Raw genomic sequence first — 20,913 nt, 5'->3', positions numbered from 1 at the left:
TTGATTTGGTTTTAGCCAAAGCAGAAGTTGGTTATTTTTCTCTCATTAAAAAAATACACTCATTGTCATTTTCCTGAGTGACTATCTCATGTCAAAAGCATATATGCTCAACTCATAGGGGAAACATCTGTGCTGTGCTTTGCCACTTTTGTCCTCTTGTGGATATATTACACTGAAGGAAAACTGTTAAAATAACAAGAAGAAATCAACTTATATTTATCTTCAAATACAGATACAAGATTAATAACAGACTGTTTTTTTCTGCTTCCCTGAGACACACTGCAAGACCGAGAAATATGGCTCTGTTATATCTGTCTTTAGAAAGAGTCACCAGGGAATCCAAAAAAGCCCTGTTAGAAGTAATTTGTTGGCTTCCTGACACCTCAGGCTCATTATTGTGATCTAAGTACCAGCCTTTGGTACTATTTGCAATTTTCAGGGAGGTCATTAACGAAAGCTAAGAAAAAGAATGACTACAAAATCAGTCTTGGAGGTTATTTCACACATTCTTGATACTGAGGTCTTTGAGTGAGTGTTTGGTGTTTGAATGTAGAGCAATAAACAAGCAGCCAGCCCAGATAAGTGAAGGGCAGACTGGGGAGTCACCCCAAAATGTACTTGACTCTCCAAATTGCTAATGCAGTGATTATTGCCCATGGCTATAGACATGTTACTTCAAAAGAGCCTTTGAGGAGAGATGTAAATTGAACACACAAAAGGAAGAATTCTGTAATTAAAGATAAGATTTTACCAGTTTGCAAAGCGAATTTCCAAAACCAAGCAGAGATAAATCAATATGGTAATGAAAGAAAGCGCCCAATTAAAAAAAAACAAACCTGAGAAAATATTTTCCCCCCTAGGTTAAAGTTGTTTAAAATATACTCTCCAAACACAAGTATATGGTGATATTTTAATTTAAAATGTTCCTCATTCTGGATAGAATGCAAGGCTAGAGAGGGTTCAGGAGGGAGCAGTTCTAGTCTTTGGGAATTAGCCCATGGGTCTCTAGCAGCTTGTTTCCAAATACTATCAGCTGGTCTGTTGGGCCCAATAATATATGAGGCTCACTAGCTGACCATTGCAGTAGTGTTAGTGTGTTTCTAGCTGGAAAGAACACTGATGTGCCCACAGAAAGCATTTCCCAAGTTGAAGAACAACTAGGCTACCACCATCTTTTCTATATTCTTTTCTTAAACACTCAAGATTGCTGAAAATATTTGGGTGTGTATTTGGCATGTTCAGAGTAATCAAATCTTACAAATACATAAAGCCTTGAGAGATTAGCTACATTTGCAAAACAGAACAGTTTTCAGAGATAGATAAGAGACACGTTCTTTCTTTCCTTTTTTTTTTTTCATTTTGCCACAATAAATTCGGTTGAACAAAGGAATCACAGGGTTCACTTCACATTGTACTTCATCATTTTACCACTAGTATCAATCATTTTTATAGACCTATTAAACAGGCCTAGAATGGGTTTCCACAGTCACCTGCTACAGCCTGCTGCCTTCAGGCAGGTAACATTTGGTTCCTCTATGTAGCTTAAATTTTACTGACATCACACTGAAGTGCCACATTTGAACATGCTCCACTATAATATCAGTTCACCATGATAGGTCCAAAGGTGACTAAGATTACAGATATCCTAACATCATTTTTAGAATCACATATTCTACCAAGGCCACAAGGATCTGAGACAGGAAGAGAACAATTAAAGAAAAGATGTGCTGAGGTATCTATAGCTGAAAACATCGGTCAAAAGGCAGCAGGCATCTGGGAAAGAACTTTCTTTTTAGCTTGGAGGCCAAAAATACATTGGCATTGCCACTGGAATTGAAACAAAGCCAATTTTTAATTGGCTTTTAAAATCTGGAATGGAACATTCCTGTAGTCATCCATGAACCGACCTCATCCTGTAGAAGCTGAGTGAATCTTGGCCAACCATCTGCCTTGTGAATTGTTTTGTTTGGGTCCCTCATAGGACAGAAAGTACTTGCAATAGTTTCACATGAAGTTAAAGTCCTTCAGGATGTCTCTTGAGCTGAGAATTCAAAAGAGAAACTGGTCTCTAGAGAGAAAAATCAAATGCCTTCACTGATATGCCTTGGGGCTGGCTAGACCCGCTGGGCTGGGAGTTACTACCTTCTCTCCTCCTAGCATGATGGCTTCTGAAAAGGAGTAAAGCCTATTCTTACAGAAGACAGACAGCTGGACAGGTAGATTACATTAGTGAAAGCCACATGAAGTATTTTAAGATAGGTTTAACTTAGAATTTTACTAGATTCACCAATGTAAATTCAGTGCTTCATGCACAGCCACACTTCCAAAGGGTTTGGTTGAATGAACAGTGACCCTTTCGAAATGTGCATACTCTGAAATTAACTCAGTAGGACAGTGTGTGGGGAGTCCATCTCTTCTCCCATCCCCAGGATGGTGCTCCACCTATCCACCTATGCAACAAGGATGGAATAAAGGAGTCTTCTCAGCAGTGGCCAGGGATGATGAGACAGTTTCTTCAAGTCCTTCTTTTTTTTTTTTTTTTTTTTTATGATAGTCACACAGAGAGAGAGAGAGGCAGAGACATAGGCAGAGGGAGAAGCAGGCTCCATGCACCGGGAGCCCGATGTGGGATTCGATCTCAGGTCTCCAGGATCGCGCCCTGGGCCAAAGGCAGGCACCAAACCGCTGCGCCACCCAGGGAGCCCTCTTCAAGTCCTTCTTAAGTCCACCCTGAGGTTATTGCAAGGAACAGCGGGGTGAAGGAGGAAACTGAGAAGATTAATCAGCAATACCTGACACCTCAAATGAAATGGAAAGCCGGTTGTTGATGAAGAAAATCTAAATAAGATCATGAATAAAAACATACTTCTGTAAATGGGAAGTAGCTGAAATAAGTAAGCCTCACCAAGAACTTTAAGTATTTGGATTTCAATGGCTGCCAAAGAAATGGGAAGAAAAAAAGAGCAAGAAAACCAAATGTAACTTTTATACAACAACAACAACAGCTTTTATATCAAGGTTTTTTTTTTCCCCCCTAAAGGAAGAACATTCTATTTTTTTTTTTTATTTTTTTATTTATGATAGTCACAGAGAGAGAGAGAGAGGCAGAGACACAGGCAGAGGGAGAAGCGGGCTCCACGCACCGGGAGCCCGACGTGGGATTCGATCCCGGGTCTCCAGGATCGTGCCCCGGGCCAAAGGCAGGCGCCAAACCGCTGCGCCACCCAGGGATCCCAGAACATTCTATTTTTTAAAAAATAGAGCTATATTCTTCAAAAATGAATGTCCTACAGACAAGGAAAGGCTTAGGAGCTGCTCTAGATGAAAACACACTAGAGGGACAGGGCAGCTAAGTGCAATATGTCATACTAGATTGGATCTGATACTGGAGAGGAAAGCATGCTATAAAGGACATTATTAGGTCAATTGATAAAACTAGAATACAATCAGCAGATTATGTATTGTATTAATGTTCAACTTCTGGAAGGAATATCCTTATTCTTAGGATATCCTATGTGAAAGAATATCCTTACTCTTAGGAAGTCTACGTTGAGATATTTAGGGATAAAAGACTATGAGGTAGGCAATTTACTTACAAAAATAATTGTTTAATTTCAAAATTGAGATATAGTTGAGTAGGTTTTCAATTTTATGGTAGACTTTTAAATATATTACTGGCAGATGCCAGATCTTAAGATGCTGTATGGCACTGTCATTAAAAAGTATAATTTCAGGCTGGTCCCCAGGTGATGGAATCCCTCTGAAACCACAACATCTAGAGAGCCTCAGAGAAGTGGTATTCATTTGAGGACTGCCAACAGTGACCTCTGCATAAAGTAAGCCATACTTGTAATCATTCTTGAGGCATGCTAGCTGATATACTTTATCAGGGCTAATACATCGCTATACACTCCAGTTGATCTAGAGCATAAAAGGAGTATTGCTTATATTGTAGAGCCAAAAGGGGCTTTTATACTTATTGAAATCGATGCTTCCCTAATTCAGGATACTGGAGAACCATACATTTCAGTATAACTTAATTTGATACAAGTGGATATTCTGAAGCCAGACCATCTGGCCCAAACTCCTGCTCCACTATTGACTACATGTATGTCTTTTAGAAACTTACTTCACCTCTCTTTGCCTCAGTTTCCTTATTCATAAAAATAAGGATTAAAAAAATACTTAAGTCCTAGTATTATGTAAGGATTAAATGAGTTGACACTTTGAAAACACAAGAGTGCCTGGCCCATGATAAATACTCCAGGAATGTTATTTTTTAATGTTGATTAAATATTGCAATAGAGGAGACAGAAGAAGAAAATATGCAGTGTCATAAATCCATATCTTGGACTGTGATATTCACCTATAACACAGAAGGGCTTTCGGGCAAATCTCAGTCTTCCTTGCCATCCTCTATATCGACAACAGCAACCTGCAGACCAGATCCGAATGATGAACTCCAAGCCAAAGACGACAATCATCACGAACTCCTAAAATATGAAATAAGACATGTTAAAGAGAGGCTTTACGGAGCAAACCAGAGGGAGAGGCTCCATGGGCATTTTTGGACATTTAGGCACTTCATCTAAAACCTATAGTCATTAATGCCTAGAGTTAGCATCCCCTCTTCTTTAAAGCAAACTAAACATGGAGCACATGTGAACCTCACATTGTCTGCATTTTCCATCATGGAATGCTATTCCTTTTCAAAGTCCCTCACACTTTGTAATTTAGGAGTTGTTTTTAATACTAAACATGCTGGTTGAATTACAGATCTGCCTTGTGTAGAATATACAGAGTAACTGACTTTAGCTACCCGGTAACATGTGAAATATCTGAGATGAAAGAGGGGACCCTGAAAACATAGCTTTATACTTTTACAAAAAACAGACCTTCATTCTGTTGCAAGAAGTGATATAATCCCTAAACACTTAAGAGTCATTCTTAGAGAAAAAGAAGTAAACATATTGAAGTATACTGAGTTCTTTTGTTAATGGTGTCAAAACCTTCTTATGAGTCAGAAAGTTTCAAAGGCATTATTGTGTGTGTGACACATATATTCTTTGTCTGAAGTACGACACTGAATCCTCAAAATCTTAAGTTTATTAATTCTTATGTTGTCTTTTGGTAAGAGATACCCAGAAAATAATATCTACTTCAGCAAAATGACTGAGATTGTTTAGGAATAGCTTGAGTGAACCCTGGGGAAAGGTCAACTAATGTGGCTCATTAAGTACCGGGTCATAAAATGAGAAACCAAATGAAATTTGTAAGAATAAAGCAGCTCTGGAGCAAGCTTGTCATAGTCCCCTTGTTGTCCCTTTATAGGGACAGGCAACTGAGTTTATTACCAAAATTTATTTTCCTTTAAAAAATAATTTCCTTTCTTGTTTTTAAATAAGGGTCGACTAGCATTTATAATGCAGAACAATGTTTATTAAATGATATTATTATAATTAATTAATTAATTATAAAAGTGATACATGGTCTTACTAAAACCTTAAAACATCACAGAAACCTAGAGCACAGAAAGTAAAGGACCTAATCTCCCACCCCACATACCAAGATAAAAACTGTTATCAAATTTAGAAAAATGGCATTTTTATTGCAAGTTTCAGGCAAATGTTTCTCTTTTCAGTCAGCACATATGATAATATTTTGCACTTTTGAAGAGCCTAGTAGAGACAGATCATTCTATCCTGTTATTTTGCATGAAGTAAGACAAATATTTTTCATGATGAAAAATTAATCTCCAATATCACTGCTGCTTACTTAACAGTGATTTAAAACTACCTATGGAATAAATCTCCAAAAATGACTTTATGCACAGATAACCAAAACTATGGTCAACATACACTCATTGATGATATGAGGGTTTTGTTTTATTTTGGCTTGGCTTTGCTTTTGAGTCTATATCTAGGTAGTTGAATCTATTCATTCATTAAGGTGGCTAAAGTGCCAGAGCACCTATAGTCAATCCAGTACATCTTTCCACATAGAAAAAACATGCTGAGAGGTCTGAGATGCCCAGGTAGTTGTGTCTATGTTCAATCTAGCTTTCTGGCAGGTCCACTTTTTTATCTCTCCCTCTACCTCCTACTTGTGCCAAGAAGTTCAGCATGCCACTGGTGAGAGGCCCTGTTATAATGTATGCCCCAAAGCTTGAGCAACTAGGCACATCACACAGTGATTTTTTTTCATAGAAACAGATGACACCAACAGATGCACAGTCATTATTCTGAAGCAAGGTAGGTCACCACTGTACCATTTCTTTGTTGCACTGAGGCAGGCAGGGTAGATTCAACCTACAAATTCTGTACTCAGGGTCCCTTATTCAGGAATATTGCTTGCTGCTTTTTTTTTTTTTTTTTTTTTAAGAGTTGGGGGAATGAGTGAAATAAGTCAATTGGAGAAAGAAAATTATCATATGGTTTCACTCATATGTGGAATATAAGAAATAGTGAAAGGGACTAGAAGGAAAGGAGTGAAATGGAGTGGGGAAAAATTAGAGAGAAAGACAAACCATGAGAAAATCCTAACTCTGGGAAACAAACAAAAGGTTGCAGAAGGGGAGGTGGGTGGAGGATGGGGTAACTAGGTGACAGGCACTAAGGAGGGCACATGATGAGATGAGCACTGGGTATTATACTATATGTTGGAAAATTGAATTTAAATAAAATATTAAAAAAAGAGTTGGGGGAAACACCCTTCATTTCCTAATAAAACAAGAGGAAGTTGCAATTGGATTTTGCCACAGGGTCACAATTTCTGCCATGGGGGAAGTATATGAGGGTCAGAGTTCTCTCCTTACTAGACCATTACTTGGTGTTCTCTATAAGGGCTAAATTTTTTAAAAAAGATTTATTTATTTATTTGTGTGAGAGAGAAATAGAAAGTGTGCACACACAAATTGGGGGGAGGGGCAGAGGGGGCAGGAGAGAATATCCTTGCTGAGCAAGGAACCTACCCCAGCTCTTTTTTCTATGTTTGCTTCTAGCAGTTTTATAGTTTCAGGCCTTGTATTTAAATATTTCATTCATTTTTGAGTTGATTTTTATATATGGTGTGAGAAAAGGGTCCAGTTTCATTCGCTGCATGTGAATATACAGTTTCCCATTCATGGTAAAAACTCTCAGCGAGTTAGGATCAGAGGTTTATTGTTTCAATTTGATAAATAGCATCTACAAAAAAAACTATAGCTAATGTCATAATTAATGGTGAAAGATTGAATACTTTCCCCTAAAATTAAGAACAAGGTAAGATGTTAGTTTCATCACTCTTATTCAACATAGTTAAATAATACAATCACTGCAGTAAGGTAAGTAAAAGAAATAAAAGGCATTCAAAGGTAGACATAAGACAGCCTCTATTTGCAGATGACATGATTGTTTCCAGAGAAAATTGCAAGGAATCTTTAAAAAAAATGCTTAGAACTAATAAGTGAGTTCAGTAAGGTTTCAAGATTTAAGATCAACATATAAAAATCATCACATTTCTGTATATTAACAATGAGTATGCGGAAACCAAAATTAAAAGCACAATATTATTTATAACCATTCCAAAGAAAATAAAATGTTTATCTATGCACTTAACAAAACATGTAAAGGATATGCATGCTGAAAATTACAAAATTTTCATAAGAGAAATCAGAAAAGACCTAAATAAAGGGAAATATGTTCATGAATTGAAAAACTCAACACAATAAAGATGTCAACTTTTCATAAGTTGACATATAGGTTAATGAAATTTCTATCAAAATCTCAGCAAAATTGATTGATTGATTGATTTGAGAGAGAGAGCATGCATATATGTGAGTGGAGTGACATACAGACGGGGAGGGAGAAGGAGAGAGAATCTGAAGCAGACCCCACTGAGTGCAGAGCCTTATGCAGGGCTTGATCTCACTATCCAGAGATCATGACCTGAGCTGAAACAAGAGTTGGACTCTTCATTGACTGAACCATCCAGGTGCCCCTCAGGAAGCTTATTTTGTAGACACAAACAAACTTATTCTAAAATTTATATGGAAAGTCACAGGCCCTAGAAGAGCTTAAAAATATCCTGAAAAAGGAGAAAAAAACTGGGGAGAGTTAATTTATCTGATATTAAGGCCTACTATATACTTTTAGTAATCAAAACTGTGTGGTATTGGTGGAGAGTCAGACACATATAGAAAAATGGAACAGTACAGAGAACTTAGAAATATACCAGACAAATATAGATTTGGATAAAGGTACAAAAATATGGATTTTCTTGATAAAGGTACAAAAGCAATTCAATGGAGGAAGAAATAGCTTCTTTAAAAAATCATTCTAGGACAATTGGATATCCATATGCAAAAAAAAATGAACCTCAATCTATAGCTCATACCTTATACTGAGATCTATTCAAAATAGGCTGTAGGCTTAAATGTTAAAGCTACGAAACTTTTAGTAAAAAGCACAGGAAAAAATTTTTGGAATTTGTGTGAAGCAAAGAGTTTTTAGACCTGACACCAAAGCACAAAAAATAAAAGGAAAAAATTGATAAATTGGACTTCATCAAAAGAAGAGGATGAAAAGACACACTATAGACTGGGAGAAAATATTTGCAAACCACATATAAAAACTCTCAAACCTTAATAGTAATAAAATCCAATTGGAAAATGGGCAAAAGAAATGAATACACATTTCACTAAAGAGGATATAGGAATGGCAAATAAGCATATGAAAAGAAATTCAACATCATTACCACATGGGAAATACAAATTAAAACCACATGAAATAACACTACACACCTATCAAAATGGCAAAAGTAAAAAACTGTGCCCACACAAAATGCTGAGAAGAATGCAGAGAAACTAGATCACTTATGCATTGCTGGTTTCTAGAAGAAAACAATTTGATAGTTTCTTATAAAACTAAACATGTAGTTACTATAAGATTCAGCCATTGTACTCTTGGGCATTCATGCCAGTGAAATAAAAACTTATATTTATACAAAACTCAGTATATAAATGTTCACAGTGGATTTATTCATAGTGACCAAAACCTGAAAACAGTCCAGATGTCCTCACCATGTAAATGGTTAAACAAGCTGTGGTACATCTACACAATGGACTACGTACAAATCAACAGTAAAGATAAACGAAATATTGATACACACAGCAACTTGGGTGAATCTCTAGGGAATTATGTTGAATACATAACATTTTTGAAATGAAAAAGTTTTAGAAATGCAGACCAGATGAGTGGCTGCAAGAAGTCAGGGATGGGGGAGTGGTGGAAAGGAGGATGTGACTATAGTTATTAAAGGGCAACTTGACAGGTCCTTGTGGTGATGGAGCTGTTTGATGTCTTGACTGTTGTCTTGACATGACTCTCTACATGTGCAAAAATTATAGAACTGAATACCCACATACAAATACATACATGCCCACATAAAAATACTCTAAGAAAAACTGGGAAAATCTCAATAAGATCTGTGGATTGTATCAATACTATTCTTTTGCTTGTGATAAAGTTTTCCAAAATTTTATCATTTGGGGAAACTGGGTAAAATGTATATAGGATATTATTATTGTATTATTTCTTACAACTGAATGTGAATCAAGAATTATTTCAAAAAAATTTCAGTGAAAAAAAAAAGCCATCGCCCATCATCTAGCCAATAGGTAGACTCAGAAATGTGTTGCTCTTCAAATTGAGATACTAGACATGCTCTCACTGTGTTTTGGTTTAATGGTACTCTTTAAATGACCCTTTGGATGGAGTCTCCTTATTTTATTTTCAAATGACTTAAAAATACAAACATCTGCTATGCTCAGTTGAAATGATTTAGATTAGGGATGGTTCTGATCTTTGTTGGACCAGCCATGTGACAGGTTCTGGTGCCTTTGCTGCTGTACTTCAGGATAAATCAGTTCATTTTCTCTCACTTGTTTTTAATTGAAATAAAATGTTCATTATTTACTCAAGTGGTTGCTAAAGAGATTAATGAATAATTATTGGAGTACTTGACCTACTTGGAGGAAAGCTGCAATGTAAGCTGGTGTTATTAACAAAGGTTCTGTCCTTTATTGAAGCTTCTAAAAGCTTGGCTTTGACAGCTCTCTATAGAACAAAAGGCAATGTTTATTATTTTTATCACCTGTCTTGAAGGAGTTATAGTGTTTCCTCATTTGTACTCACAGAATTTTGGTAAAACACAGAATACCTTTCCTATTCTTAAAGACTAAGAAATTGCATATAGAAATTAAGAAACCCAACAGGCAGTGGTAGAGCTAGTCCTAGGCTCTATCTAGAATACTTATTAAGAACACTAACCTAGCACTAACTCTCTTTTCTAGATATTAAGGAATAATCTTTATGTAACTCACGAGAGAACTGTGATGCTATTTCATTAATATAGGTGACTTTGCTGTACAATTCAAGATTTAAATTTTGTTCTTGCAGCTAATTTATTTTTGAGTTACTCAAAGTGGTTTTAGGTATAGACTGATTGATTTTTTGATACAAATTCACAACGCCTAACAGCTCATGTTCTAATTGTTTTCTCATTAATTAATTAATAGCCCTGTTCATTAAAACACAGTGACCTTTGTCTAATCTACAAGCTGTCTGCTGTGACCATTAGTTTTTTCTGGTTTTATGTCATCAAATGGCATTTTTGTGAAGATGAAATGCCAACATTATAAACCCCATGACATTTGCATCAATTCTTGAAGAGCTGTGGCTAATTAGACATAAAAAATTGGAAGTACTTACTTTATTCAGAATATCAACATAATCAATTTCTTGCTATTTTTGCTCCTTTGTGTGTATGTGTGTGTGTGTGTGTGTGTCAAAGTAACATAGGGCTAGCAGGCCAGCATGCCTCTTCACAGAATCCTTGGAGGGAAAGATCTGTGACGTAAACTGAGTCATAAATTTTAAAGAAAGGCAACAGTCAGAAGGGTTGCACTTATAATTCTTTGTAATTTGGAAAATTCTATGAGTATAATACACACTAAGGAAGTGAAATTAAGATCTAGAGATTGCTCCACATTTAAATCAGAATATGGAAATAAATACACAAAAGCAGGTCATCTTTTGGATATTTGTCTCCTCCAAGAACAGAAAAAGACCCTAAACACATGTTTACTGACCATCTCTTAGAGGCCATTATGTGCATCCATTGTCAATTTAACTTCCTTTCACATTTCTCCTTTCTTTTCAGGGTGGCATATTAACTATTAATATCCTAGAAGAGAATCTGAGAGAATGAATGTCTTCCAAAGGGACTGATTTGACTTGGGGTTGAAGATATGTCAATATCTTCAGGATTACACTTGCATCTAGGGAGGGGAGTGATGAGAATATGACAGAGCTTTACTAAGTTGCTTAGTAGACACTGAGTGGGCTTGTGCAGAGAAAGGGATATGGAACTAGGAATAGGGTAGGGATGGGGAGATCAGAACAAGGTGTGAAAGGGCATGGATGCTTCCTGCTTTTGGAAACAGTGATTGAGATGGTTTTGAAAACCAGTATCTGGGGCTGGCCTTTTTTCCTGTGAGGCTTAGGAAGATACCGATAGATGAGTCCATTTCAGGAGCATGAGGGAAGCCCAGTGCCCCCTAAGGTCTTTCCTTTTCCTGATGGATGATTCCTGAAACTTGTCTAGAAATCATTTATCCTTTCAAGTTTTTCACTCCTATTAAAGTGCAAATCTCCCTCTGAAAAGTAATTCATTAACCATATTTATATGCAATGTTCATTTAAAAAAAAAGATTTTATTGTTTTTTAAAGTAATCTCTGGACCCAACATGGGGCTCAAACTCACGACTCTGAGATCAAGAGTCACCACCAACTGAGCCAGCCAGGCACTCCTGCAATGTTCATTTATCCCAGGAGATTTTCACTGGGGCTTAGGGAAGGGAGTAGTTTGAAAATGTGTCATCCCAAATGGCTGATTTACACTTATTACCAAAGAAGGCAGTTGTCTGCAAGCCAGGAAGAGGGCCCTCATTGGGGAATAAAACCAATCATTACCTTGATCTTGAACTTCTAGCATCCAGAACTGTGAGATATAAACATCTGTTGCTTAAGCCACCCAGTCTATGTATTTCGTTGTAACAGCCCAAGCAGACTAAGACAAATGGCTTTGGTGCTACCAAGAGGCTGAGAGTCACGTCAGGACTGGGCGTGTTTTTGGAGAACTTTCAGAACTTATTATTTTTCTTACTTGGGAGTTACATTTCTGCCCTGACAGCCACCCTTGCTTGGACCAAAGAAAGTGCTATAATACTGAGAGGTCTTCTGATTTTCAGAAAATCTGCACCTTCCCTCTTCTTTTAGGATATTTGCATAGTTTAGTATAACTATTCTGCAACATTTCTTTCATTTATAGCTTTTCTGCCTTTTATGAATTCCCTTTACAAATGCATACTGAGGGGCACCTCAGTGGTTCAGTCTGTTGAGCAACTGCCTTTGGGTCAGATCGTGATCCCAGTGTCCTGGGATTCAGCCCTGCATCAGCCTCCCTGCTCTGCAGGGAGCTTGCTTCTCTCTGTCTCTGTTTCCCTCTCTCTATCTCTCATGAATAAATAAATAAAATCTTAAAAAAATCCATAACTTTAAAAACAAAACAAAACAAACAAATAAAAAAACCCAAATGTATACTGAATACCATAACCATGCAGGATATAGAGATGGGCAATAAGTCTGTCACCCTTGAGTTTATAATCTGTTTGGGATGATGAGACACGCACACTAGAAAACTCACAAAATGATGTGCAGTTAGTGCTGTGCAAGGTGGTCCCTTGAGAAAGTCCTCACTCGTGGCAAGTCTTCTACGTAGGCAGTCCCTCACTAAATGTTTGTTGAAATTTCCTTCAGTTCAAAACTTCAGGTTCAGCAAAAACTAATTAGCATGCTGCTTTATCAATTCATTAAGATCAAAATTCTGAAAAAGGGCTAGCTAGAAGTAGAAAAATTAGAAAAAGTTAATTAGCCTATGATTTTTTTCTAATCTGCCTATTCAGCACTATTGCACTAATTGTAATTGGAGAGTGAATGGTTTCTCACTGCAAGACGTCTTAGTGTCAGTGTGTGCTTACGTTGATTAATTGAAGCTACAGAAGAGTAACAGTAATTACCTATTTTAACTCCTATGATTTATAGCACTGCACCATTTTGTTTTCATTTGGGGTCACCTGATGATACCTCATTTCTTTTTACTATCTTACTAGAATGATAGGACTTTTTGCCTGCCATTGGTTACAAAAGGTTCTTTTAAAAATATTTTTATTATCATCAGAAACAAAATAGACCAGAAGTAACCATGTGTACTCCAATGTTTTTAAATGGGTTTTGCTTATAAAATATCAATATCACTCGACATAGCAAATATTCTGACTAAAGAAAGGACTACTAGGGCCATTATGAACTCAAGTACCATCTCCAGCCACCTGGTCCAGACAAGCAGTATAGGATTTTATTAAATTCCTGACAAAGAGTATCATTGATCTTATTAAGGTAGGATTATATCATGAATTTGCAATGACCTAAAACTTAATCATACATAAGAAAATAACTGCCACTGTAAGTCAGATTCCTGGTAGGAACACTAACAAATACATTAGGAGGGACAGAACAATGCATCTCTGTTACAATGACTTTAAGTAAGGCATTTGTACTCAAACTTCCTCAAACTCCTTCGATTGTTTATTTTTAAAGATTTTATTTTTTATTTATTCATGAGAGACAGAGAGAGAGTCAGAGACTTAGACAGAGGGAGAAGCAGGCTCCATGTAGGGAGCCTGATGTGGGACTCGATCCTGGGCCTCCAGGATCACGCCCTGGGTCGAAGGCAGACACTAAACCACTGAGACAACCAGGTATCCCTTTCCATTGTTTTTTGAAACCAATTTTAACTACTCTATGTCTGGTAAGTTGAAGTTGACCACACTGTTTCTGGTCAATATGGACAAGAAAGGTTCTTAAGACAGGCTGGGAAAAGACAAAGAAACTGAGGAACAGTTTGTTCCTTTATCTGAGTATGCTTCTGGTGGAATAACTTCAGGGAGGAGCCAGAGTGGCTACTGCTGCAGCCAGTGTTTTATTAACTCAGTAGTGAGGATGGCAGAGGCTGTGGTGATGGACAGATGGAACTCTGAACACCTCAACTGTTGAGGTGTCCAGGGGGGAAAATATTGCTTGTTGGGAGACTGTGAAAACAGGAGGCATAATCTGGAAGAAATAGAAAACTTTGGGACCACAGCTTTCAGAGGAGGAAAAGTGATGGGCAGGGGGATTTCAGAGTCCAGCACAAATCAGTTACTACCTTGTTTTCTTTCCATGTCCACAATCTATAGATTGCACTGCAGACCTCTATATGCTACTGGGAAAAATCACCACACTTTCTTGGGTCATCTAACCCATGTTTCTTCTAGGCTTCCTGATAGGACAGGTGTTATTTTTATTTTTAAATTTTTTAGAGAGAGAGAGAGAATGTGAGCAGTGGTGGTGAGGGACAGAGAGATAAGGAGAGAGAGACTCTTAAGCAGGCCCCACACCCAGCACAGAGCTCAACACAGGGCTCAATCTTAGGACCCTGAGATCATGACCTGAGCTGAAATCAAGAGTCGGACTCTTAACCAACTGAGTTGCCCAGATGCTCCTGAACAGGAGATATTTTGATTTGAAATGGTCTTGGTTTCCTCCTCTTACCCCTTACCCATAATTGTTTTCTTTTATAAGCATCAAAATGCATTTTGTTACCTAAGTACATTTTCCGCATTACCACAGTGTGTGTTATTGGTATTAGTGTACTCTGTGGTAACAAGAACAATATCCTTTGGTGAGTGTTGAGAGGTAAGAAAACACACCTCACTCTGTGTATATTGTATACCCGCTAACACACAGACTTGTATGTGCACTTGCACAGAAGCTTTCAGAATTGACATTGGGATTCAGTCAACAAGGCTCGTGTACAAGAAAAGGAGAGACAAAATTCTAAGTGTGAAAATCTACAAAAAACTATTAACAAGATCTACTACCACAAATTGAAAATGTGTATCAGTCCAGTACAATCCCTGATAAATATAAATTGTTAACTATCCCCAAAGTATGTAAATCGATGGCACTGTAATAATATTCCATTAATGAAACTTTCTAAATTGGAGGAAAGTTTGAAGTTATCTGACCTTTCTAACATTCAGATCATAAAGAAAAATAAAATCTATACAAGATCACTTATTTTGATAGCTTCAGTTTTATTAACCATGGGAATCTTCATGGGAATCTTTCATCCTTTATGAAATCTGTCATGATTCTGGGATATTTATTTATGTTCCTAATTGTTTCTAGTTATCCATCAATATCATTCAAGACTAGTCATGCTATAAATCAAGTGTACTCTTAAATTGAGTAATATCAAGGGCTTACTCATTGATAAATTTAAACAAATTTAATGAGCTCTGCTGCCAGTGAGCTCTGCTGCCAGTTGTTCATTTGAACCATTAAATAATAGATTAGGAATGAGTATGTCTTCTACACCTACTGGTTTAAAAAAAACTTAGATGAAGATAAAATGAGAAAGCTATTTGGGAAATTTCCAAGTATTTTAGAACACAATTTTTATGATCCCTAAGCATAAGACATAGCACATGGCAAATACTTATCAATTTGCTTTGATGGTGAGTTATCCTGACTGCTAAATCCAAGAAATATTGGAGGTATCCCTTGTTTCTATTGTAACCTATTTTTGTGTTATGTTATTCACCAAGTCATGTTCTGATCTTAATTTGTTTTTCTCAAGTTTCTCTGCTGGAGAGAAAATGACTTCTCTTGCTACCTCTAGCCGTTATCTCAGAGATGGTTTCTATTGCACATAAACCATTACTCTTTTCTGCCCATAATAGTATTTGGAATGCAATTTCTGCGAAATGTCTCTGCTCACATCATCAACATATGTTAATTAATACATCACTGACTTCTTGTCACCCATTACGCACACCTGCCAAACAACCTCTCATCAGTGATGGCCTCCTTCTGCAAGATGAATTGCCATCACTTGGACTGATTTGGAAAATTACTTAGTGTAGGAGGGAACTGATCTGTCACAGTCATTTGAAACCCTGTTTTGCTCTCCTGCTCTTTTATTTGGTTGTAGACTTATTCCTACCTGGCAACACGACACTTGATTTGGAGACCATGGTAGTAGTATAATGATATATGAGAGGATTGATTCACAATTTTAACTAATAAAGTATTCCATACACAATTTGTGACCAAAGTGGTGGAAATACAGACTTATGCATTGACTTTACAGGACATTAACAAAAAGTGGGCTCTGAGCAAAAATAAGTGTATATTAAGAAGTAAGGTTCTGCCTTAGAAAAGAATGCATTGGAGAAAGTGCACTCCTTACCATTTCTAAAGCAGCATGGGATGTCTGAATAGATGTAAAGTGATATAGCAGTGTCAAGTTGACCTTTTGTAGAATCTAGACAAAAGAAGTCTCGGAGCAAGGTGTGCTGAAAGTAAATTTACTCAGGGGGGCTGGGGAGGTGTTGGGCTGAATGGAAAGGGAACAAGGAACCACAGAGGTGGATTCTCCTGTTGAAGCAATGAGGGCTCTGGGAAATTTTCTCAGCTGAAAGGAAAATGGCTCTCCTCGTCTGTGTTCCCTCTTATCACCCTTGCTTGACTTCCAGACTAGTCCATGAAGCCTCCTTGGAGGAAACGCTGTCAGGCTCACCTCAAGGCAGCCTGACTATGGAGGCGTGCACATCAAGGTGTGCACATCATAGCCTCTTGTCTTGGCCAAAACCATTTTTATAACTTCTTTCATTATTTTACTCTGCACGTCTGCATAGTAAATGCTGGCTCAGCACAATCTTATCTTTTTAAAGAGCACAAATACAATTCATTACTTCCATTTAGATATCCCTAATTTAGAATTTGTGATAATTCCACTGAAGTTTGGGCAACACTTATTTTGTGCCATTTATTAAAAGAGGATTTACCAGGCAAATTAAGAATAGAAATGAGAGGACAAGGGAAAAGGTTTAACATATTGAAAAGGAAACAGTTTTCAAGATCCTTAATAGTACTTATTTGCATTGAAACAATTAATGGAATAATTACAACTAAGCCATCTCATTAATTAAAGAAAACTCAGCAGGATCCTTACTTGGCAACACTTTGTTAGCAGAGATTCCCTAAGTATTGACTCAATGGAAAACTGGTAAGAAATATGCCTCCTCCCAAATTCTAATTACCCCCTTTCAATCATCTTAAATGTTTCCCAAACATTGAGGTAAACATTACAATAAGCTATAGCTAGCTGCATAAATTAGTGTACAGATACATGTCAGTCTGTGCTATTGGTATATCCAGGATCCTGTGATCACTGACAGCAGCCTCCAGCCTAGTAGAAGCATGGAATGCTGGATCCAAAGGAAGGGTATATAGCTCATCCCATGGGTTTGTGTGTTCTGTTCTGATCTTTTTTCTATCTTTCTTGTGACCTGATCTGGTAGAGAAGCCTACTTGCCTCTCCCTATCTGAAATGAGCCCCTAGATACCTAATAAATTGCAGGTGCTCCTTCCTAGGAAGCAGAGGGCCAGCACAATGACTTGATTTGGTCATTCTCAAACACTGGGATCATTAATTTAGTCATAGTAGGATGCTTAGGACAAAGTGCAGGAAGTGCAGATTCCACCATGTTTCATTAATTCACTTAGCAGAGAGCAGAGGTTTGGAGCAGAGGGGCTCTGGCACTTGCGAGTTCTGTGACTTTGGGCAATGTAACTTAACCTCACTGGGCCTCAGTGTTCTTTTCTATAAAATGGGAATAAAAATTCCTTCTTTATAAGGTTGTTATCAAGGTTTAAATGACCTAATATTTGTATAGTGCTTACAACAGCATCTGACACGCAGAAATCACTTTATAAGTGCTAACATGAAGTCATTCATCTGAAATTTATTAAGTGCTTACTGCATGTTAGGTCCATTTCTAGATGCTGAAGACACAGAAATGAGCAAAGAGTAAAAAATTCCTATACTCTGGATGCTTCTAGTAAGGGAGGTAGATGGTAACATAATCAACATATTTTTTTTAAAGATTACTATTTATTTATTTGGAGGAGTGACAGCAAGAGTGAGAGAGGGAGGAGGAACAGAGGGAGTGGGGAGCCCAACCTGGGGCTCGATCCCAGGATCCTGCAATCGTGATCTGAGCCAAAACCAAGAGCTGGATACTTAACTGCGTGAGCCACCCAGGCTGCCCAATAAATAAGTACATCTTGTAGACATTAGAAGATAAGTGCTATTAGGAGTGATAAAGGAGGGTAGAGGTGCTGAGGAGGGCCAGTGGATGTCCAGCCTTAAACAAGAGAATTGGGGTAGGCCTTTCTGAGCAGCAGGTTGTTAAAAGAGTAACAAGCCTGGTACAAAAACCCCCAAATGTGCATGAGGAATAAGGAGATAAGGTGGCTGAAATAGATGGAGTAAGTAGAGAAGAGTAGGAGGTAAGAATGGAGGGGAATGGAGGGCCAGATTGTATTTAAGGGTCATTGTAAGAACTCTGGCTTTTCTTCTGAGAGAAATGGGAGTGTTCTCCAGGACAAATGCCTCAGGAAGAACCAGCTCGCTTTCTGTCTCCTCACTATAGCTGTTCTGGTCACTCACCAGGTTTTGGTTAAAGATGGGAAGTCTTTCTGAGAGGAGCTGGGTGCCCACTGACAATGCAAGAAGCAGGGCACGGAAACTGGGACAGGACCTATATGTCTGTCTTTTCTAGGCAAGAGGACGGGAATGAGGCTGTAAGTTGAGAACAAGGTTTTCCCTGATGTGCTAAAGTAGAAACTTGAGGCTGTAAATATATGATATCATATCCTCATTAGATGATTTCCATAATTATCAGAACCTTCAAGTAGATGCTTTTCTGCTCAGTACCAAGTGCCAACCCACAGTTCTTCATTCCTAGTCTTCAATGTGGCCCTGAACTGACAAGCTTCCAAGAGCTTCCACTCTGAGGACATGGGAAACAATGTTAGATTTGATATGATTTACTGGCAGTAAAGGAAAGAAGAACAGCAGATACAGAAGGAATAATTTTATATTTAATTTTTATATATTTTCTTTTTTTTAAAAGATTTTATTTATTTATTAATGATAGATACAGAGAGAAGCAGAGACATAGGCAGATGGAGAAGCAGGCTCCCCTTGGAGAGTCTGATGTGGGACTTGTTCCTAGGACCCTGGGATCACAACCTGAGCCAAAGGCAGATGCTCAACACTGAGCCCCCCAGGGCCCAATTTTTATGTATTTTCCAAGATAAAATTAAATGGAAATTTAGGACACTTAAAATGTTTTTATTTATAAGTTTATAGGACATAAGACCTTACAATGCTTGCTTATCCTGTTCTTCTGCTTAAATTCTTCTCCCTGGGGGGATCCCTGGGTGGCTCAGGGGTTTAGCGCCTGCCTTTGGCCCAGGGCGCAATCTTGGAGTCCCAGGATCGAGTCCCAGGATCGAGTCCCAGGATCGAGTCCCGGGATCGAGTTCCGCATCGGGCTCCCGGCATGGAGCCTGCTTCTCCCTCCTCCTGTGTCTCTGCCTCTCTCTCTCTCTCTCTCTCTCTATGTCTATCATAAATAAATAAAATAAATAAATCTTAAAAAAAAATCTTCTCCCTGGGAATCTAGAGCATCAATAATGTTGTAACAGTTTTGGTAAAATTGCCATTCTTTCCTTCAAATTTGATAAATACCTGGCTCAGAAGACTCAAGATAAGATGAAGATAGTGAGGATAGGATCATTCTTTACATTTCTGACAACTAAGCCAAAGTTGGGGAAAAGATACTTCAAATTTTCCTTATTTTTGACTTTAGGGTTACATGTAAAGGAGTGACCATAAAGTGAAAATATTATTAAAGAGGCTCGGGACAAAAGTATTGTCTTCCTCCATCTCTCAACCAAATGCTCAGGGTTCTTAAGATGTTAGGGAAAACATGGGACTTGCAACTGATACTATTACATAAATATTGAAATCTTTGAGCATTGAGGGGACTGTTTTCAGTGGTGCTGAGCTGTGGGTACCTACTGGGCATGCAGAGTATTCTTAGCATCTCAGTATCCTAAGGCTGGGACATGATTCACAGAAGTTGAGAGTGGTTATTTGCTTTGGTGATTTTTTTGTTTGTGTATCAGAAGGAGAACCTTCTTGAATAATGTTTTTGTTCATCCGAAATGTGAGTCTTATAAAAAGAGACTAGTCACCACAGTGGTTAGAAATTTCCATTTTATAATTAAAAATAAAAAGTTGTTGGCTGTCAACAGAAACATAAAAATGAATTCTGGCTCTGGCTAGGGTCAAATTATGTTGAGACTTTATTCCATCCTTCTATATTTCCGAATGTTACTGAGTCAAGAGAAAGAGGAATCTCTCATTTCAGATGGGTTTTTCTTGGAGATTTTCCCAAGCAATTAATTCCCCTCCTCTTTGGCTTTCCTGCTTTCATCTCCTAAAAATATCAAACTTTTATTTTTTTAATCTCCAGCTATCATTTGGTGACACATCAAGGGAAGCATACATATGTAGGTAATCTAAAGCTTTTTTAGATTTCCTTTGCAATAGTTCTGCCCTAATGATGCTGATGCTTGTGACAGTGATTGAATTTTTCTACTGATAATTTGTTGCTCAGGTCATTTGACCAGGATTATTTAAGTCAGAGGCTTAAGGCTAAGGACTAACTTTTTACTATTCATGACAGTTTAGCTGAATGGTTCTCAGGGATATTACCTATGATGTGTTAGGAGGCAATTTTGATTCACCCAATGATTGTTGGAAAGAGAACTGATTTTGGGAAAGATGCTAGATTCCTACAAAGTACTGATTCCCCACAACCTTGGACATTTATGTAGAGGAAAGGAATTAGGC

The 20,913-nt window shown here is 37.7% G+C and overlaps 1 protein-coding gene across 3 annotated transcripts in view; it reads right to left on the bottom strand.

Moving 5' to 3' along the window:
• KCNQ5 (potassium voltage-gated channel subfamily Q member 5) overlaps positions 1-20,913 on the bottom strand; it is a 505,347-nt gene that overhangs the window by 132,909 nt on the left and 351,525 nt on the right. For all 3 annotated transcript variants that reach the window (XM_038554513.1, XM_038554512.1, XM_038554514.1), the window contains exon 3: positions 4,367-4,493. In XM_038554513.1, coding sequence (XP_038410441.1) covers positions 4,367-4,493 — 127 coding nt within the window. The remainder of the gene's footprint in view (positions 1-4,366; positions 4,494-20,913) is intronic.

Source organism: Canis lupus, chromosome 12 (genome assembly GCF_011100685.1).
Source record: "Canis lupus familiaris isolate Mischka breed German Shepherd chromosome 12, alternate assembly UU_Cfam_GSD_1.0, whole genome shotgun sequence".
NCBI lineage: Eukaryota > Metazoa > Chordata > Mammalia > Carnivora > Canidae > Canis > Canis lupus.
Note: the sequence above shows the minus strand (reverse complement) of the source record. Positions and strands in the feature narration are given on the sequence as shown.